This window comes from Typopeltis vanoorti, chromosome 11 (genome assembly GCF_054136105.1).
Source record: "Typopeltis vanoorti isolate ZY-2024b chromosome 11, IOZ_Tvanoo_1.0, whole genome shotgun sequence".
NCBI lineage: Eukaryota > Metazoa > Arthropoda > Arachnida > Uropygi > Thelyphonidae > Typopeltis > Typopeltis vanoorti.
Window position 1 is genome coordinate 71,293,489 of NC_143559.1, and position 23,258 is coordinate 71,316,746.

General features: G+C 35.1%; 1 protein-coding gene across 2 annotated transcripts in view; it reads left to right on the forward strand.

Moving 5' to 3' along the window:
* Positions 1-23,258, forward strand: part of LOC150101718 (uncharacterized) — a 75,702-nt gene that overhangs the window by 26,355 nt on the left and 26,089 nt on the right. The window contains exon 4 of one of the 2 annotated variants that reach the window (XM_090399989.1): positions 21,800-21,875. In XM_090399989.1, coding sequence (XP_090256115.1) covers positions 21,800-21,844 — 45 coding nt within the window. In that variant the 3' untranslated portion in view covers positions 21,845-21,875. Of the gene's footprint in view, positions 1-21,799; positions 22,113-23,258 lie in introns of those variants that run through there. The other variant, XM_090399988.1, reaches the window with a different exon arrangement.

Here is a 23,258-nt window from a genome sequence, read left to right on the forward strand (position 1 = left end):
TGTAATTGTAGCTATTAAATAAGAATTTATGGCATATAAGTTCAGCTGTGAGGAATTCCTCATTGGAACAGAGATTGATAACTCTATTAGTTTGTTTTAAAAATAATACAGTAATGCTTTTGGGGGTAGGAAAGTTTGTGAATATATTTGCTCCGAGTTGGTTTTCTGTATACTGTAAAAGAAAGGTTACTATTTGGAAGATGTGTCATTAAGGTCTCTAGGAGTATAGTGTAAATTATAATGTGTTCCAAAAAGGCTAGACTATTGTTAATTTCTTTTTTCTGTGGTAAAACAGATTCTTGGATGTTGACTATTCGGGTGAAGGAGGAAAATATCTAGGCTATGAGGTAAAATTTAGAACACATCAATATTTCTTAGTCAGATAGAAGATTCTAGTAAAGCTGTATCAAGAGCATACTTTTCAAAACTCTCTATATAAAATTGGCAGGGAGGGGAGAACCCATTGCAGTATCCTCTCTGTGTTTCAATATTTTGTTCTTACAAGAGAAGTAATCTTCATGGATGACAAAAAGAGTAGAAATCTGTGATGTCAAGGTGAAGAACATCTTTTAAAAGTGTTTAAGGTATCATTCAAGAGAATATTAGTGGAAAGAGAATGTTGTTGAAGCTGATTATAATATCAAAACTAATTTTTAAAAAAAATTCAATAGACATCTAAAAAGTTTTAATGTATTTTAATGTTCATTGATTTTTTAATGTAAAAAAGGACATGGCTGATGAGGGGTATAAGAAATTTTGCTACTTGTTTGGATAACCTATAAGAGGGGCAATCTGTAACATTTATTGTGGATCTGAGAAAATTATTAAGCTTGTGGACTTGTTATGTCACCGATTCCTTTTTTGATAGATTATTCATACGCTGTTTTTAAAAAAATGTTTTTCACCCATTTCATCACAGATTTCTACATTTTTTAATATAATTGGTTTTCTCTCTTATCCCCTGTCAATTTTTGTATAGAGAGTTTTGAAAAGCAGCTCTAGACACATCCCCATTTAAGCCTTCCATCTGCTAGGTTGTCGTAAAAATATATGAGGATGGTCTGAAAAATTCTTGGCCTAACAATGAAAAAACGAATTTATAATTTCAAAATTATTTTTATTTTTCAACATAATCTCCCTTAAGACTAATACATTTATTCCAGCGATGCTCCAGCACCATTATCCTGTCCCTGTAGTGGTACGCAGTAAGATCTGCAAAATTCTCATCTACAGCTGCAATCACCTCTTGATTTGAAGGAAAATGTTGACCAGTGAGGAAGAGTTTTAGTTTTGGGAAAAGATAGAAGTCGGAGAGAGCCAAATCTGTGGAATAGATCCAACAATTCATAGTGCAGATCCCTTAATTTTTTCATTTCCGAAACACTTTTGTGGATTGTCCTGATGAAAGATGATTTTTTTCTTATGCAAACTGAGTCTTTTCTCACGAATTTTTTCGTTTAGTCTGGTTAAAAGATTGGAATAATATTCCTGGGTTATTGTTTTACCCTTTTCAAGATAATAAACACAATGCCTTAAGCATCCTGATGCCATGATCTTTCCTGCTAATGGAACTGAGCTTGTCTTCTTTGGTGTTGAACAACCAGCTTCTGTCCAATGTTTTGACTGCTGTTTGGATTCTGGTGTGTAATGGTGAATCCAAGTCTCATCCATAGTAATAAATCGACACGCAAAATCAGTTTTATTCTTGTGAAAACGCTCCAAGCACTGTTCAGAGATTTTCATCCGAGTGCATTTTTGATCTGCTGTAAGCAAGTGCGGCACCCATTTTTTGCAAAGCATTTTCATTTGCAATTTTTCATGCAAAATATATCTTACATGTTCTTTTGAAATGCCTATAGTCTCAGCATTTCATGCACTTAGACTCGCCGGTCATCCAATACCATATCGTGCACTTGAGCAATGATTTCTGGTGTTGTTACACTTTATGGACGTCTTTCATGTGGATCATCTACAAGGCTGGTACGGCCATGTTTAAACTCGGCTGCCCATTTCCTAATTGTCGAAAACAAAGGAGAAGAGTGCTGCCCATAAACTTTTATGAACTTTGAATGAATTTCTTTTGGTGTTAAACCTTATTTTACAAAGAATTTTATAACTGCACAATACTCAATTTTATCCATTTCAAGGGATACAGACAACACTTTTGCTTTAGATAGCTGTATAAAACAAACCGCTTGATAGAATGACTTGCAATTTCACATGGATGCTTATGACAGATGGTACCAACTTAGAAAAAAAAAGTCTTGCCGATAGTGTTGCTATCTATAGTCGAGGCCGAGAACTTTTCAGAACACCCTCATAATTCTGGTAGACAAATATTTGTTAGTCGTAACAATGTGTTTTCAATTTGGCCTAATCGCTTAGACATAGTCGACATCCAAGAATCCATTTCACCATGAAATGAGATTAACACTAGCAATCTTCTAAAAGGTAACCTTTGTTTTATAGTATACAGAAAATTTACAGGAGCAGAGAGAGATATTCACAAACTTTCTCTCTCCCTATCCCCTCCCAGCATTATGATATTATTAAAACTAATAATGCACAAATGTCTGTTACAATGAGGTATCCTTCATGGCTGAACTTAACCTTCTTTCTTTATCAGATGACTACAATTTCAACAGAATTAGCAAAATACCTAATTCTCAACTTTCTCAATATAAAGATTTCTACAGTACATCAGAAAAAAAAGGTCAGAATTTTTAAATTTACAGTTTTTTAAAAGCCAGTACAGAGATTTGAGTACAGTCTCTGTTATGGCTTTAGACACCATTGAAACTGGCTGTTCTTATTCATTTCTCTAAAAAAAAAAAAATTTTTTTTTTTAAATTACTTTCTTTCTTAATTTCTGGTATGTAGGGTTCCTTGTTCCTATAGTTTGGCCCACTGTGGGCAAACTGGAAGATCAGCCAACATCTGCAATCACTACAGACACTTAGGTCTAGCTAACCATGCCTTGCCATCTACAGAATCAAATGAATAGGGAAAAAACCCTATGTTGCATTGCATCAAGTTCAGTAGGAGGTTTTTTTTAGACCTTAAAAATCACCTGAATTTAATACAATCAGTCCTTGACTTATGAGATTCTGTTCCAGTGATTGATGTAAGTCACTATATGAATCATAAGGATATGTTAAAAATTGACGTGCCTGAAATGCCAAAATTTGTACGTCTGTTTTGTTATATTTTAACTGATTTTACTCTTATAGTGAAATAATACCATGTACAGATTATAAAATAAATTTACTGTATTTTTTTTTTTTTTTATGTTGATCTCACTCATGAAAGATTATTAGTAAACCTATAGTACATTTGTACTGTGGGTGAGCTGAGGGTTTTTTTTTCCATTTTTTTCAAAATTAGTTTTATATATTTTTTGTATTTTTGATTTATTTTTTAGTCCAGAAATCCTTCTCTAGAGACCAAACATTGAAAACTTTTTCGAGCTACTTCAGGCTTCCAATAAGTGGGGAGGTGGTCTCACACTGGGCGATGATATTCATCTCCCACCTAAAGACAATCACAAGCAACCATGCCCATGGTGGAATTCAAACCCAGCCTATTGGTCAGAGAGCAGGTATGCTAACCACTTGACTGTAATTAATTATATTCTAGTATTAAGAGTATAATTAAGTAATTAATTATACTGTACTTACAGTATAATTAGCTAGAAACATATGAAACAAGAGTAATTCTTGGATGACTCACTGGCAAAGGCAGGTCATCAACAACAAATTCTTCAAATTCTGAGGATGGTTCACCAGATGCATAACTTGTTGAAAGCCTAGGCTCATCTTCATGGGGACAGCTGGAGCGGGCTTCCTTAAAAATCTGTACATTACCTCCAACTTTTAGTCTACACAGTTTGCCTTTTCTTTTCTGCATAAATTTCTCTATTAATAAGCAGCTGCATTATTATACCTTGCTAAATCTCTCCATGTTGGGATTCATTTCCTCAAACAACTGAATTTCCTTATTAACAGAGGCAAATGCTTCTGCCATATTTTAACTATAATCTTCTTTTTTTTTTTGTGTGTGTGTGTGTGTGTAGGGGGGGGGGGGGGGCTGGATTTTTCATGTTCTGTTTTTTCTTTTCTTCTAGCTCTGTAAGGCTTTCATTTGATTCTGTTTTTTGATTCCAGCATTTGATTCTGTTTCTTCTGTTTCACAGCTTCCACCAACTGCTCTATATCTTCATTGTGAATCCTCCATTTTCACTCTTTGGCTAGCTGTACTATCTTGTCACCAACCTCTTGTAAGATTTGTCGAATCCTATGAATGCATATTTTCAGCAACTTCTTCCAAACACCATTCATGCACTGCAGTCATCTCACTCTTTGTTGCATCTACATTTGTATAATGCAAGATATTATATTCCTTCCGAAAGTCTCTGAGAGTTTCTCGCCCTCAGTAGCCTGAGCAAAGTATTTCTTAATGTCTTGAAGGTAGCAATAGTGTCCTAGTCCAATGGTTGTAGGAGTTAGATGGTATTTGGTGAATGCTTTAAAGTAATAGGTGTCATAAGTATGAGTGATCATATGTCAAGGACTGACTATAAATGTGGTTGTGCAAAACTCTTCAAAATATGGCAAACAGTAATTCTTAGCATCCTGAGTTATAACCTAGGCTTCCTGTTAGTGCCCATATTGGGGTGCTCTTCCTAGCTAGTACTTTAATCTTTTGTCTAATATGTTTACTTAATTTTGTGTTGCTTGTATGTTTGTTAAAATTAATATTACACTCATGAAGATGTCATCTGTGACAGCAGAGATGAAATGTTGAGAGCTGTTAAACGGTTGTTTTATTCATTCCTCATGCTGTTTTCATTCCATTAAATGTGCAACATGAGCCGTTATTCTGTGTGTTATTTTTATGGATGGGCTGCATTGTCGGACTTCATGTGATGGTTTATATATCTTCCAGTGTGTGTGTGTGTGTGTGTGTGTGTTAGGTTTTTATAAGCAGAAAAAGATAATGAACCATTTGAAAGATGTGTTAGTAATGTTTTTGTGAAAAAGTAGTATTTGATTCTGTTTCTTTAGTGAAGTGTATATAGGATACTTGCTGTTTAAATGCACTAAAAATCTACCTGTGTTAGGTAGATTTTAGTCTGAGCTATGGTGTTAAATGCTGATCATCATAGTTATAACTTTTCAGACCACCCTTATACATAGTATGAGGATGGTCTGAAAAGTTCTCATCTTCGACCATAGATAGCAACACTATTGGCAAGATTTTTTTCTAAGTTGGTACATCTGTCATAAGCATCCATGTGAAATTGCAAGTTATTCTATTAAGTAGTTTTTTTATACAGATGTCTGAAGCAAAAGTGTTGTCTGTATCCTTGAAATGGATAAAATTGAGTATCGTGAGGTTATAAAATTCTTTGTAAAAGAAGGTTTAACGCCAAAAGAAATTCATTTGAAGTTCATAAAAGTTTACAGGCACTCTTCTCCTTTGTTTTCGATAATTAGGAAATGAGTGCTGCCAAGTTTAAATGTGGTGGTACCAGCCTTGATGATGATCCATGCAACGGACGTCTAAAAAGTGTAACAACACCAGAAATCATCGATATGGTATTGGATGACCGGTGAAGCAAAGTGTGTGAAATGCTGAGACTATAAGCATTTCAAAAGAACACATAGGATATATTTTGCGTGAAGAATTGTAAATGAAAAAGCTTTGTGCAAAATGGGTGCCACGCTTGCTCATAGCAGATCAAAATTGCACTCGCATGAAAATCTCTGAACTGTGCTTGGAGCGTTTTAACAAGAATAAAACTGATTTTGTGTGTCAATTTATTACTATGAATTAGACTTGGATTCACCATTACACACCAGAATCCAAACAGCAGTCAAAACATTGGAGAGAAGCCAGTTGTTCAGCACCAAAGAAGACAAAGTCAGTTCCATTAGCAGGAAAGGTCATGGCATCGGGGTGCTAAAGGCATTGTGTTTATTATCTTGAAAAGGGTAAAACAATAACCCGGGAATATTATTCCGATCTTTTAACCAGACTAAACGAAAAAAAAAATTCGTGAGAAAAGACTCAGTTTGCATAAGAAAAAAATCATCTTTCATCAGAACAATGCACCTGCCCACAAAGGTGTTTTGGCAATGGGAAAATTAAGGGATCTGCACTATGAATTGTTGGAACATCCACCATATTCCCCAGATTTGGCTCCCTATGACTTCTATCTCTTCCCAAAACTGGAACTCTTCCTCGCTGGTCAGCATTTTTGTTTGAATCAAGAGGTGAGTATTTTGCAGAGGAGTATTTTGCAGGTTTTACTGAGAACCACTACATGGAGGATAATGGCGCTGGAGCATCGCTGGAATGAATCTATTAGTCTTAAGGGAGATTATGTTGAAAAATAAAAAATAATTTTTAATTATAAATTCGTTTTTTTCATTGTTAGGCCGAGAACTTTTCACACTACCCTCGTAGTTAATTATTCATTTCTTAACATACCTATAGCAAATTTATTCTTTTCCCATATATCCAGAGTATATGTGGAAAAAAAAAAGCCAAAGTGCTAAATAAATAAATAAATATCATCTTAATATCAATTTTAACTACATATCAAAGTTATCTGCATCTCTTCTTGTAAAGATAAATTCAATCCTTTCACTCATCCAATAGCATATAAAGTGTTTTGTGACTGCATTGTAGCCTGCTGTAGATAGGAAAAAATCTGTTAACATCTGCCCTGAAGAGCGTAAGAAATGCATATGCTATCATCATTAATGAGCATGACACTCTTTTGCACAGGATTAAATGGAAGGTAACTACAGTATTATGTAGAAGTAGTGAAGCACCTTTCCCAAACTCCATCCAAATAGCTGTAATTAATTTAGATCTACATCCATAACCTTAGAAGGCATTATGAGAGGATGTTAGTTCCTTTGTCCTTTACAATTTTTAATTCTTTCCATTGCATTACTATAATGTTCTTTGTGTAATGTTTTCTACTAAGAACATCTTGCTGGAACAATTCATTTCAGTTGTTGAATTTACTTTTTCCACCATTACATGTTTGTGGTCTCATCATCATCAAATTCCTGACATGTACCCTCAAGGGGGTGTATGGGATATGATAGTACTACATGAAAAATTTACATCATTACTAACGTCCTATCTACAATTTTCCTCCAAATCAGTTTGTTACTTGTCAAGACTCCAACATTATCAGATCTTATATTTCTATCGTCTAAGGCACTTTGGTACCGTATCAGTCTACCTATACACTGGTCTTCCTCTGGGTCGTTTTCCTGCCAACCTGGCCGAGAACACTTGTTTTGCTAATCCTTCCTCTCCCATTCTGTTTAAGTGACCATACCACCTGAGATTAGCTCCGCTAACGCATTCCTGGATGCTCACAATGTCAAGTTCTTTCCTAATATCCTCGTTTTTAATATGATATTGCCATTGATGCCATCTGTTCACACCTCTAATCTTTCTCAGGATTCTCATATCTGCAGTCTTTGGTCAAGTGTTTTACTTCTGACCCAGCTCTCAGATCCATAAGTTAAAACTGGTTTGAACACTGTCTTGTATACAGCTAATTTAGTGTTCCGACTAATTTCTCTTTTATTCCACATGAATTTATTCAATTGACTTCCCACCATACCAGCTTTGCTGATTCTTTTGTCTATTTCTATATTTAATTTACCATCTTCAGTAAAAATCGTGCCTAAGTAGCTGAAATGTTTTACTTGTTCCACAGGTTCTCCATTCACAACACAGTTGACATTTTCAATGATTCTGCCTATTTTCATTGTCTTTGTCTTTTTATTGCTGACCTTCATACCATATCTATTACAACAGCTATTCAATTTAGTCAGATAATCTTGCAGACTTGTAGCGGATTTATTTAGAAGTATAACATCATCCGCATAAAGCAAAGAGCTGACATTAACATCTCCAATTTTGATATCAGGTTTAATACCACTTTCCTTCATAATGTGATCCATATAGATAATGAATAACAGAGGGAATAATGTACATCCTTGTCTTCTCACACCAGATTTTAACATTAAACCATCTTCCTGTACTTTCTTCAGTTCTAACTGCAGACTTACAACTCAAATAAAGACTAAGTATTGCTTGATATAATGCCCCATTGACACCATATAACTGTAGCGTATTGAATAGCTTCTCTCTTGGCACCTTGTCATATGCCTTTTCCAGATCGACAAAGCTTAAATATAGATATTTTTTATATTTGCATGCTTTCTCAACTATTTGTCGTAAAATGAAGATCTGATCCTTACAGCCTCAATTTGGTCTGAATCCAGCTTGTTCTTCACCAAGCTTTTCTTCCACAATTCTTCTCAACTGTGTCTCAAGTATACTTGCATAGATCTTTCCAGGAACACTCAGTAGGGAAATACCTCTGTAATTCTCACATTCAGTTTTATTTCCCTTTTTTATATATGGGTACTATGAGAGCTCTACTCCAATCATCTGCAGTTCGTTCCTCTGTTCAGGCTTTCTGAACTATGCAGTGCAGCCACTGTAAGACTTTTATACCACCATACTTCAGCAATTCTTGTTGATTATCATCTACTCCTGCTGCCTTTCCACATTTCAAGCCTTTGATGGCTTTTTCTACTTCAAGTATGGATATGTATTCCTGACTGTATGCATGTTGAGTGTTTTTTACCACTGTGTGTCAGCATTGCTTGTTTCATTTAGCCATTTTTCAAAGTAATTACACACTACTTCAAAGATATCTTTTTCTACTGTTTTCATGTCACCTTTATCATCTCTAACTCTTTTTAAAGCACTCTTTCCTCCATTCCTAAGCTTCTTAACAATCTCCAGAATATTTGGCTACCTTCTCGATATTTATTTTCTATGTTCTTGCCAAAGTCCTCCCATGACTTTTGTTTAGCTAGTTTTACACACTGTTTAGCTTTCTTACATTTGTCTCTGTATTCTCTAAAAGCAGAAGCTGTCTTATTTGCCAGGAACTTTTGATATGCTTTCTTCTTTTCCTTCACTGCCTCTTTAACTTCCTGTGTCCACCATGGAGTTATGATTTTTCTATCCTTGCAGACTACCTCACCACATGTATCTCTGCCTGAATCACTCAGGGTTTTCTTCAAGGCTTGCCACTGAATCTCCAAGGTTTGGTTCCTGTTCTCAAACTCTTTCATTTTTTCTTCAGTAATCTTTGTGTATTTTAGTTTACAGTTCACATCTGAGAGCTGCTCAACTTTTATTTGCTTTAAAACTTTCTTTCATGTTATTCTTTTCAATATGAAATTCAATTTCATCCTGCTCAAGACTAAATAGTGATCGCTTCCAATTTCAAATCCTCTATACACTCTGGGAGAAAACATCACTATCAACAATAACGTAGTCAATGAGACTTTTCTTATTCCTTGCTTCTTCTCTCCATGTGAATTTGTGCACATTTTTATTGGAACATGGTGTTAGTAATAACCAGTCCATGTCCTGAGCAGAAATCCAACAGGTATTTGTCATTATTTGCTTTGCTCTTTTCTCCAAATTTTCCCAAAATATTTTTGTATGTCTGACAATCATTTCCTACTCTGCTATTTAGATCCCCAACAAGGACCAACTTTTCCTTTTTTATTGTGTCAGTTGCTTTTTCTAAAGCATCAAAAAATTCCTCCACTTCTACCTTAACTAAGTAGAATGTTCTGTGGGACCATCGGCACAAATAAGTCTCATTGTCCAATTCCCCATTCTGATTAGATAATATGAATTAGCCCACATCACTCTACTTGAGACTGCCTGCCATTCAAGAAGATTAACCTCGTATTTTGTGTTGAATACTATGGCTACTCCTTCGTTTCCTTGATTGTAATTTCCTGAATATAACATTTTGTATTTATTGCTCAGAAAGATCTCACCAGTTTTTGTCTTTTTTGTTTCAGTCATGCTTATTATGTCTATCTGGTACTTATCTAATTCCTCAGCTAGCTTCATTTCTTTGCCATTCAGGCTTCGTATGTTGATAGTACCGATCTTTAACTCTGGTGATGTTGAGTTGGGGTATGCTTTCAGATTTGCTCCAGTAGCTGACATTTTCGCTGTTTACCCTGGTTCCCTGGCGAAAACAACGGAGCCTTGTTTAACTGGGCGACACCCCAGCCGGCATGAAATTTTGTCATGTTGTACCATCATTTTGTATATTGGTTTAAGCCAATAGGAATACAATTTGGTTGGCTAAATCCCAAATTGCCAACCCATCCTCGTTTGTTCAATATCTAGGTAGATACCCAACAGGGTGCACCACGAGAAGGTGAGGATAGGTTAGAAGCCCTGGTCGGTTCTCCGCATTCCTTTAAAGGCTATGTGGAGGTCTCCTCTCAGTTATACAGCTTTGAACCTTAAGCACCCTGGTTTGAAATTCATTGAAGTATCAATGGCTTAATAAATTACATTTATATTATTTTCTTGTGATATTGTGTGTTAATATTATTAAAAAATTAAAATAAATTTCATGGGTTTGCAATGAACTACACTTGAAAGTTATTAAAGGATACTTTTAAGATAAGATGCCAGTTTACTAATGTATGCATACCTCTTATTCATACAATTGACTCTCAGTATAGCAAGCCATTATAATAATAATAAGAATAATAATAATAAAAATTCAATGTAAAGCAAATGTCTCACTATTACAAACATTCCTAGGGTCCCTATGAGTTTGCTATAGTGAGAGTTGACTGTATTTCCTATCCTTTGTTTTGATTATTTCATGTTGCTTTTTATTTTATTTTTTTTCCTCACTAAAGTTTACATGTCATTGATTAACGGCAAAATTCAATTTGGACTAGATTATTGTAATGATTTCTTTGTATATAGTGCATTTACACTTCTTATTTCTTCCCTCCTCTTTTACCTTGCGGTGTCGAGGACTTTTCTACATTTAACCACTACCGTATCGAGGATAAGGTGGTTAGCCCTATGTCTGTAGATGCATTTGTTCATGAGCCGGTTTACCTGTTCTGGGGGGGGGGGGGGGGGTGGATGAAGCACCCAAGTTTCTGGGTGAAAAAAACCCTACCTCCGTATGAGACCAGCTAACTCACCTTTAGTCGAAAGAAACCAGATAAAGGTTCCTCACTTCACTGATGGGAATCAAACCCAGGTCTTTCTGACAAAAGGCTTCATGTATACTGACTGAGATATGGAGACTTGCATGTACACTACTACTAATAATAACAGCAACAACATGACACCTCCAGGGAGTCCAAAGACTCATCGAGGGAGGGCACCCACTCTCCATCTCCACCACTCAATCCACCAACTACAACAAACTGCAACTACTTTCATCATCTATACCAAAGCCATCTACCACTGACCACCACTAGTATTTTCACAGACAATCGGAAACATTCATGCCCACGGCAGGATTCGACCTCCCCCCCAGCCTTTTGGTTGGAGAGTGAATATGCTAACCACTCTACCAACCAGGTCGTCTGTCTACCAGTAATTATCTGGACACCCTGTTATTTGAAGTTATTGAAAATTTTATGTTATTAATAACATAAAAACCTATGTACAGATCATAGCAATTGAATACAGAGTATGGCAACATGGCATGAACTCACTGCCTTCAAGAGAGGTGTCATCGTGGGCTATCACATTGATGGCATGTCCATATGTGCCATTGCCACTCAACTGGAGCATCCAAAATCAATGGTTGGCAAGGTGATCAACAAATGGAGATGTTCTGACATTACTAGTGCAGAAAAACATCCAGGGCAGCCACGAAAATGACTGACAGGGACATGAGAGTGTTAAAACTGATGGCATGCAAAAACTGGTTATAGTCGGCACAGACCATCCGTGATGAGTTCCAAAGTGCCAGTAACACCATGGCGAACACTAATACTTTACAAAAAGAGCTCCATTTACTGGGTTTCCACGGAAGAGCAGTGGCACACAAACCGAACATCACAACAACGAAACGCAGCTCGTCTGGCCTGGTGCAAAGAGCATGTGAACTGGACAATTGACCAGTGGAAAATGGTACTCTAGAGTGATGAGTCAAGGTTCACTTGTTTCCAGTTCGATGGCAGGGTGTGGAGTGCATTCAGCTGGTTTGGAGTGTGACCACTGGTCATTGTCCATGGAGGAAGCTCAGTACCTTGATATTCTGGATAATCAGGTGCTACCTACATTGCGGAGTTTTTATGGAATGAACCCGTGTGTTACTATCAACACGACAATGCCCCATGCCACAAAGCTGCAGCTGTTAAGGAATGGTATGAAGAGATGGGTGTTAAACAACTGCCCTGGTCTGCCCAGAGTCCTGACCTCAATCCCATTGAACACTTACGGGACGAATTGGAGCAGCGATTAAGGTCCAAAGCAGCACATCCTCGACCTGTTGCTGAACTTAGTGGCACTTTGATGGAGGAATGGAGATAAATTCCACCTGATGTCTGCACACATTGGTGGAAAGCCTCCCTCAAAGGGTGCAGGAGGTGATCAAAGCCAAAGGTGGAGATACCTGATATTAGGGTTCGCCTGCTAGTATCAAGTGTAAATTGCTAAAGTGTCCGGACATGAAAATCTCAGTGTGAAGATTGAAACAGTTAACTCACTTTAAAATTTAAACTTGGTTTAAATAGTTATTTCTGTAATTTATTAATACATCTCTCTTTCTAAATGACTGAAGATTATAGTCGCTGAGAAACAATGATGTGAGAAACACATTCCACATGCCAGAAGCAGCTAAGTTGAACAAAGATGAATAATTAGTGTCGCAAGTTGAACAGTTGAATGAAAATTAGCAATTACTTGTTACTACTGAAATGTCCATGGGTTTTAAGGATGGTGGCAGAATTGTAGATGCATACTCAGTTCTGCATTTAATGGGTTCTGCATCAGAACCCATTTAAAAGCGATACAGATTTGGTTCACTTCTTCATGTTGGTTTAATGTAGTGGTTATAACTGGACAATGTGAAATTATTTCTATGAAAGGAAAATAACTTTTTTTTTAAGTAACATTCTTAAAAGGTTGTAGGTGACACTTGTCATATTTTTGAGATGGACATTAAATAAATTTTGTTTAGGTTTGGATGATGTAGGAAGGCCTCACAGGGTTCTTTAAACAGACTGAATTTGTTCTAATCTTCAGTGTGATGTGATCTAAACGAACTGAATTAGTGCTAAACATCAAAAATGAGATGACTGAGATGAAAATGAGAAAACTGAGAGATTATTTTTAGAATCAACATCAGGTATGAAGCACTCTCCTAACCTAACAAATATGGTTGCATTAAATTACCAAATATCTGGGGGAACTATCATTTGGAGATCTCATAACCTGACTTCTCCATATTAACTTTATGGTTAGCTGGCTCGTAGAGGAGAGGAGGGCATGTAAGGACATTTGTTTTGTTTTCAGTGTTTTCCACAGTTACTTAGTTCAATGCTGTATATATCTGTCTAGTTATAAATGTGCCCTGAAGATTCTAGGTAACAAAAAAAAAAAAAAAATTAGCAAGTGTAATAAATGTATTTTTTCCTCTTTCTGTATCGTTCGGTTGTTTTCATTAATTTTTAAGGTGAAACAAACAAGAACATTGCTTGAATTGCTTGAATATCCTCCGTTCAATGTTGAGGGATTCACTAGATAAAAATCAGAGATACTAAATAATAGTCTTACCAAGCATAAAGTAGACATTGTAGTCCTGCAAGAAACTCACCTTACAAAGATATATTGTCATTTCCTGGCTACATTCTTCTCACTGATAAACCTGATGAAAGACATTGCCTGGTGATCTACGCAAAAGCAAATTTGGAAAGATTCTCCAAATCTCTGGAATATTCGTAAAGTGATTTTTTCGTTGGTATTCAACTGGACAAATTCTCAATATACAATGTATATAAGCCTTCTCTACTTGACTGGCCTAGCCCTGCACTTCCTCATCCTACCATCATCCTTGTGGATTTCAACTCGCACAGTGCATTATGGAGATACAATAAGGATGACAACCCAGGCCTGCAGTTGACAGACTGAATGTTAGCAAACAGCCCCCATCTCCAATATGACAACATATATTTAAATATAAGTATTAAAAGAGGTATACCGTAAGTAGACATATCGATACAAAATTAATAACGGAAAAAACTCACGTACAAAGATTATTTAATGGTATAACTTTTGCCTGTGTGTCACAGGCATCTTCAGTACATTAAGCTCAAATTAAACAATAACTGACAATTCCAAAAAGTGCCACCTAAGTAGCTGGTGTAAGATAACTAAAAAGGTCAATAACTTTCCTAAAAAAAAAAAAAAAAAAAAAAAAAAAAAAAAAAAAAAAAAAAAAAAAGTTAGGAAATATTACAATACAAAGTTAGGAAAGATTAGCTGATTTGTAAGTACTATCTCCCATAAAGGGGATAGACGTAAGCCGTCGGATCTGTTTAAGTTAGGAAAATGAAGTAGAGTTTCACATGTTTCTTTATAAAGGCATTCCATGAGAAACTGACTTTTGTGAAGAACTCTTGCCTTTCTCCAATGAACTCTGTGTCTAGTGAAGATGGCATGTTCTGCAAATCCAGAGACTTTTCAGGTTTAAAGTATTCAATATAAGATTGGTGTTCTTCTGCCTCTATTCGGCTAGAAGTCATTATTCGATGTCATTATGACAGATCATAAAGGCTAACTTCACATAAAATTTTACCATGAATTGAAACATGCCATATAATGCTTGTGTGAGTTCCTCTGTCAGCTCAAACGCAGACAAGCAGCAATAAAAAATCAATCAAGGGTTGAAACTTTGTGTGAGTTGAGCCCCCCCCCCCCCCCCTGGTAATGAGAAGTTCTGTCGGAACAATAAATGAAATCCCGTCTTGAATGTGTTAAAACTAAGAAATATATAGAGAGTGTTGTTATGACAGTTGCAGATGTTATGGGATTTGGTTGTAGAGAATTAGTATTTCAATTCAAAAATTGTCGGCTTGCTTTTATCTTTGAGTCGTGCGATTTTTTTTTTTAATACCGCACCAATCATATGCATGTCTTCATAGCTGCTTTATCTATATTGGCCTACCATTGCTCTCTGTTTTGCGGTATGCTTTCACTTCTCAGTCATTCATGAAGGATTGTTCTTTATGTATCTCAAGTCTTGTAAATTAATGTTAATTTTTGCTTGGAATAATGGGAAGGAAGATTTCACTGTTTGGGTTTCTGAAAATCTCTGCATATATCTCTCGCTACAAATGTTTAGCTTTAATTATGGGAAAAAAAGTGAGAATTATATTCAAATATATACGGTATTATTACATACACACGCCCAATATTTATATATGCAGAGTATGTAATTTAACAATTTAAAATGTATGAATCTCAATTTTAAACACTAGTTCCAACAATAATTAATATTTTGAATTTAAAAACGCATCACTTTAATGCAGTAATTAAAATTTATTGAAAAAGTTAAACTTAGTTTCTTTTACTACAACTGAGTTTTTGGAAGTTTTAGTTATGGTAGTGAGAATTTTCTTGCTGTTTTCTGTCCGTTAGCTTATTAATTCTGGGATGAATTGAAGTGATAGCCAAATGGAGACTGTCAGAAAGTTGCAAGCGGTTCGTCTATTTCGTTATAAGCAAGTGACAGAAAATGCAGTTTCACAAATATATATGGTGGAAAAACAAAGAAGAAATCGCATTGATATTTCATATAAATTTGGATATTCATTTTTCATTCTTATCCAGAATTTCGAATTACTCATAGAATTAAAAATACTTTCCAGTCCTTTGTCTGATGATAATTCAATAACTTGAAGAGTTTCTTCATGGCAGAGGGCTGTCTCTTTGTGTTCAACGAAGGGGATTCACATTCCATGTATTTTGCCTCCTGGGATCCTCATGTTCAGGATAAAACTTCAAACGACAACAACATCAAGTGGGCTGCAACAACATCTGATACTGAATTGTGTGCATAGCAATCATCTGCTTCCATAATATAATCTGAGTACGACTGAAACATTTCATTATTTCTTTCTGCAATCATATTAAGCCAGAGTTTCAGTTTCATTTTGAGTGATTCGACCTTATTCCAAGCATTAAGTATTGTTGTATCTGGACCTTGAAGTTTTAAATTTAACTCGTTTATGTAAGAAAATATGTCGCTGAGATATGCCAGCCTGCCTACCCATTTCTTATCCTGGAAATAACGGGACAGGTCACTTTTCTTATTAATTAGAAATAGCTCGACTTCCTTTCGGAGTTCATATAACCTCTTGTGACCTTCACTGCAGGACAGCCAACGAACTTCCGAATGTCGAAAGATTTCGATGTCTGAAAATTCCCGATCACTCATGAACACTTCCATGTTTAAAAATACGCTGCTTCGTCACTGACATTTCCTACATAGATGTTATTTAGTTGTTCTGGGTCTGAGCTTTTTGTTACATTCATGAATATTATATTCTCCTCAGAATATTTCCACTATAAAATATTTATTCATGAAAAATGACAAATTTCAGAAGAACCTCTCGCAGCCCAGTATAATTGATGCCAGAGCCCAGTGGTTGAGAAACCCAGATCTACAATGAGTCGACTGAGGCAAAGAAAAATTGTATTTGTTCACAGCCCACTGTAGGAAGATGCCCGGCAGATATGACCGCCATGTTACTCTTAATATCATATGTTTAGAAGACATGCGTTTTGACAAAGTTGCAGCTGGTGACTTTTCGTATGCTAAAAATATTAAAAATAATAAACTTGAATTAATTAATAAGCTTTTAAATAATGAAAAGTTTTGGCGACTAAACCTAGTTCTTTACATCAGCTATAGTTTTCAGCTGCTGGGCCTTGTTCCTACAGTAGGCTTTGTGTTTGTTGGTTAGTTTAGTTTTTTTTGTGTAAAATAAAATTTAACTTGTACGTATTGTAACAATTAAAAAAAAAAAAGGTTGAATAATTTATAAGCATATAAAAGGATATCACCTGTAAATCGTTGACATGCCACCTCTGGCACGTGTGCCATAGGTTCGCCATCTATGAACTAGTGTGTCAATAAGTTGTAATCCATTTGTAATTGTAAGTTTATCTGTCCATAGTGGTTTTAGTTTTTGGAGTGCCGTTGTTGCTTTTGCAACTTTTGTTCTAATATCCTGTTTTGATCTTCCTTCTTTAATAAAAATATTGCCTACATATTTAAACTGATCAACTTCTATGAGTATATTCTCAAGTAGGATTTTTTTTCAATTTCTGGTACAGCACTTTCTTCTTGGTCAGAATCACATATATTTGCCATTGTTTTTTAATTTTGGATAATTATGGCTAAGCCATATTTTTTAAGAATATAAGCTGATTTTGTAGATGAAGGTCTGATTTGTTTTCTGCTATAAGATCAATATCATCAGCAAACTTTAGATGATTTATTTATTCTGCAAAGCAAATTCTGTTTCATACCTATCTTTTGTTTTTCTTAATCCAAAGGGTGTCGACAATTCCTTCCTATATATATATTCTGATTTTTGCATTCCAATCCCCCTTATACTATTAAAAAGTCTTTCGTAGGTGTTTCATGGATCAGGTTGTTGATATATATATATGATATTTATCCCACACACGAAAGCCAGAAGAGCCTATAGCAAGTGAATACTGTGCGAACTATTTTGTTCTGCAGTTCTGTGGAACAGTCTCCCTCATGAAGTATTTCCAAAGGACTATAATCTTCAACAGTTTGAGAATAAGTCATCTGTTGATATTCTTCTTAAACTGTTGAAGATTATAGTCCTTTGGAAATGCTTCATGAGGGAGACTGTTCTGCAGAATTAAGGTTGAAGGAATGGAAGATGACTGGGAGTAGCAGGTTTGCTGAGTATGCAGTCCAACTGTAAAATGATGTTGAGTAGCTGTAAATCTGGCAGAAATAGGAGGCATAATGGATGCTAATTCTGCTGAACAATGGCCATATTAGAGACATAATGCAGGAACTGATCTTCTGTGGGATAGTGTCTGAACAGAAAAGTGACATTTATCATCAGGACTGTCCTTTTCTGAAGCATCAAGAATTTTTTGGGAGATTTTATGTGCCCCACCTTTTCTCTTCTCAGACTGATTAAAAAGTCAGTCCGAGAAGAGAGAGAGATTTGGTCTTGACTATTGAGCTGAGCATTATCAAAAGTAAGTGGAGATCTGAGGTCTTTTTACAGCAAAATTGCATTTTGGAAGCATCACAGTTGACTAGATTGTTTTCATTCCATTCAAGAATACTGTGAAGATCGGTACTAATTATTGGGTTTTATCCTTTATCCAAGTGTTAGCAAACAAAGTTTGCACCTGAAATACTTTCAGGACTGGAGCAACTTGTGGTAAAGGTGGTATAAGTTCTCATCACTTGCCTTAGCATCTCCCATAATGCAAAGCACATTTCCTTGCGGACATGTATAATGCTATGCATTAAGGGAAGTGCCACTACCCAGATTGGTTTCGACCTTTATTGAGGTCTCAATAAAGTGGGAGCCAGACCCAGAGGTAGTGATACTAAGGTGGAAGTAATGGAGAAGTCATATTTACCAGTGGCATATTTAGGTATAGGCCCGGGCCTAGAGTGGCAAATTTTGAGGGGTGGCGGAAATTTCCGGGCTCTCATTTTTGTAATTATATTTATATTACGAATTTACGATATAAATAGGTTATGCATGTAAATCAACATGTTTATTAAATATGGGGGGATGGCACTTTCTGTGGGCCTAGGGGCAGGAAATACCTAAATACGCCACTGTATTTACCTATACGAGTTGGCAATTCATATAGATAGATAAATATGACTTCACCATTACTTCTTGTTTTGAGATGGTTTCAATAGTTTTTTTATGTGTTGAAGTTTGTAAAAATCCCTCGGATTCTTCCCCCCCTCCCTCTAGGTGCATAAACACAATATTTTCTCTTTGTATTTTTTAATCTTGTTTCTATCTACTATTTTTCCATTCCAGTATTTATAACTATTCCAATTTTTAGACATCATTAGTATGGGTCTTGCTCTTTGATTTATTTACTCCACTGTATATGTGAATATAATCATTTAGTTCTATAATACCTTTTTATTTCAATTATGGCAATTGGAGAAAATACTATTTTAGTATTTTCTTCAATTTTTCATCATTATATGCTATTCTTCTAATTTTCTGTGTTAAAATTCTGACATTTTGGTTGTACCTTTATGCAGTTTTCAGTTTCTTACCTTTGATCTAATTTTCAATTTATCCATCCATCCATCTGGTTTCTACTTGTATGAGACTTACAAGTAATAGATGAGTCTTCTGATTTGGTTATTAGCCATAACAGAGCAAGTCTGATGACAAGAGTGCTATCTGTAACCCTTAGATTGGGCATATATATTCAACATTTCATCTGAATGTGGGATCATTTATTCTCCTGAAACTCGGTCATCACATCCTCATTTATTAAAGCAGGCTATACCACATATGAGTGGGGTTGACATTTGCTTAAAAGAGTTTTGTGCTTCACTAACTAACCTAGTGAGTATTATCACCAAAATCTTCTTTAGTTAGAGACAATGTTAACTAGAATCTGGAAGTTGGAGATGATTTTCATTACCTTGTGAAACACCACTGCCTTGCATATTGAATGCCTGCAGTGGTCCTCAGAACAAGGTTTGGTTCTGCCCTCCTTTTGCATACCCATTGCTCTATGGGTATGCAAAACATTGTGAGTACACAATTAAAACAGTTCCACAGGCCAGTCACTATATAGTATGTGTGTGTGTATACATATATATATATAATATAAAAATATGCTAACCTATGTAATGCTGTATTGTATAATGCAAAAGATACACACAAATATTTCAGATGTTAGCACATAATAAATTTCGAGGCAATTTCTGAAAACTTTGAAAATTATCAGAATGTTACTTGCTGATAAAAAAAAAAAAAGAAATTTACTAACAGATACTTTATGCATTGGCATGTGCGTGCACACACACACTTTATTTGCTGAAAAAGTTTGTTCACAAAGGTAGCTGTTTACTTTGTTGGAATGCATTATTGGTTTTTATAGGAAACAGTACTGAACTGCAAAATTTGTGCATTAAGTGTTCCATGTTCCAGAGTCTTACACCAAGTTTGGTTGAATTTTGTCCATTACATTTTTTTTGCTACAGGGCTCTGAACACATCCTCTTTAATTATGGCCACCCTGTGTTTGTGTGTGTGTTATATATATATATTTTTTTAAATTCCATCTGTGAATGGTTGTAAGCCTGTGTTACCTAAGTACTGTGGGTAGGCTAAGGATTAGTTAATCCAGAAACCCTAGTCTCCAGCTCATAGAACATTTTCAAGCCGCATTAGGCATCAGTCGCTTGATAATTTTTATTATAAATGTTGGCATTCTCTAAAATTCCATCTTCCTCCAGTCTACTGTAGCAAATTGAAGCAAAATGAGTAGTATAGTTTTGTTTTTATCCATATATTTGTCTGCTAGAAGCAAATAAAAATTTGCATGTGCAGCATCCTCACAACTTTTCTTCTAAGTTAGAAAGCATGTTATACTTAACAAGAAACTGTGGTCTTGTTTTCATTCGTGTTTTATCCTAACAAAAGTTTGAATGAAGTATCTGCATAACTACACCACACTACAGCTGCAATAGATAATGTAGATAACCTAAACAAGGGAAGATAGGATATGAGAAATATACATTCTGTAATTTGCATCTCATTGGAAGTCATATCAGTATATCTCTTGGTATGGCATCTGTCATGCAATGTCAGCATACTTCTTAAAGTATTCATATTTGGTCATGACGTGTTAAAATATGACTTATTATTATTTATGTAACCATAGGTTTTTTTTTAATTACTATGTATGTTCGTATAATGGCGCCTGCCAGTTTTGCTAGCGGCTGTCTAGCTTTCTCAAGGCTTGAACGGTAAGCACAAAAAAAAAAAAAAAATATATATATATATATATATATACACACACACACACACAGAACCTGATAGTAATGCATCAGTAGGCTTCCTAAGCAGCTAACAAATCACCTGCTGCTAATTTATGTGGTCTTTGGGATTCCAAGTATAGTGGTATGCAGAGGAAAATTGTCAGTGTCATGCAACAATGGACTAGGTGCTCTGTGTGGGGAGAAAGGGAGAAGGCATGTCTACAGATCTTTCATCCATGTTATATATCTGTAGTCCTCTTCAACATAAACGAACCATGCAATTCATCATAAATAATTTCAAAAACACCATCCTCAAAAAAAAAAAAAAATGATATATAAATAAATAAATTATACAAACCAACAACAACAAAAAACCATTGTGGGCTTAACTCCAATATAAATGATGAGACATTTCATTACTTATCATACACTTACCAAATGAAATGGATAAATGCAAGTGTTTCAGGTAAATATACTACTGAATCTCCAGTATATATCCAGATTGTGTTATACTAGCTGGATACTAGTCAATTATTCACTCTAAATGGGAAAGGTATAGATTTACTTGTTTGTTTACCTGTATATCAAGTTTTGTTTGTAGTGATGTTTTGATTTAAGTCTGTCAAAACTTGGACCCTTCCCTGGCTAATTATTTATACACACATGATAAAAGAAATATTAAATGTGAAATTGAGTGAGTACATTTATTTACTGAATTTAAAGGTAGTTGTTTTACAACTAAGTATTTCTTTTTTTTTATTATCCTTTTTTTTTCAGAGTGCAATAAATTTTAATTTAATATTTTTTTTCAGAATGAATTTCATTAATTAAATGTAATTGTTCTTTTTTTTATCTTCATTAGGCAACTATTCCCAAGACAGGATTTGACTTTCTAGACAACTGGTAGTTGTGCAGTAGTAAATTATCAATTTCATAAGGTAATGGGAGAGAGTCTCAGATGGAAAATGCCTATAAAATATTTAAAATCTGTTTTAAAATAATGTGCTGCTTCTGAATTGTGCATTTTTAAGACACTTTTGTTCATTAATAAAAACACTCTTGAATATATACTAAAGCAAAAATAGCTTTTGACATGAAAAATGTGTGTATTATACAAGATTGTAATAGTACTATGTGTAACGTATGGTGAATAAACATTAAACGAACTTCCTACAGATTTGCAAGAAAAAAAAACAACTTTGGCTTTTGATCTGAGATAGAAATCTTTATATAATTGTTACCTCCAAACTTAGAAATTAATAATCAGTGGTAAATTGCATAAATTTGCTAATCATTCTGGTGAATGGCTAAAAATTTTAGTAATTACATATTTGAGAGTCACACCGTGGTTTGAAATCATCTGGTAAGTTTTATTTCAAATTTAAGCCTAGTAATTACATTATGCTATAGAATTTGTCAGCCTGGCCTAGTGGTTACTGCATCTGCTCTCCAACCAATAGGTTGTGGGTTTTGAATCCTGCCATTTGTGATTTTATTTAGGTGGGAGGTGAATTTCATCACCTGGTATGAGACCACCGCCCTGCTTATTGGAGGCCTGAAGTGGCTCGAATAAAGTTCCATGTTTGGCCTTTAAAAGCAGGGTTTCCTGACTATATAAAAATAAATTAAAACATTACATATATATATATATATATATATATATATAAATGGGGGGGGGATCCTTAGTCCACCCATGGTACAAATGTGTTATAGGTTTACTAATAACCACATAAAAAAGGTTATGCTCTTTAGCCCAAACTTTTCGGAAATCGGTTGTTGGTTAGCTTTGCCATCATTGCAAGAAGATTAGTGTGATTTCTGGCTATAAGGCATAGACAAAAAGTGCACAAAGGTGTGGCAAACAATTGCTTCTATTTTGATTTCCTAATTAATGTTATTGTGTGACATCATATGAGCTCTGTAACTTATTTTCTACTAACCAGCACAAAGAAAAATCAAATAACTGGATAAATGGTTGAAAAAAAAAGTTTCCTCTAGTCAGTGACTAGAATCAAACCTATAAAATCTTTTCTCTGCTGATCGTATATGGATATTACTGTGAGACTATTAATAGGCACTTGGCCTATTAATGAGATACCAAATAAATGTGCATATACAATTTTCAATGAAATATAATAAAATAAACTTTTAGTTAATTGGGGAGAATCTGAGTTCATTTTAGAAATTATGGACTTTACAACCGTGTTATTAATAACTCTCTTAATTTCCCGACGTTTCGATCTTCATATTAAGATCATCTGAAGCATATACAAATATACAGGACAAGCTGAGTTACATTACATACAGTAAGCTAGACAAAC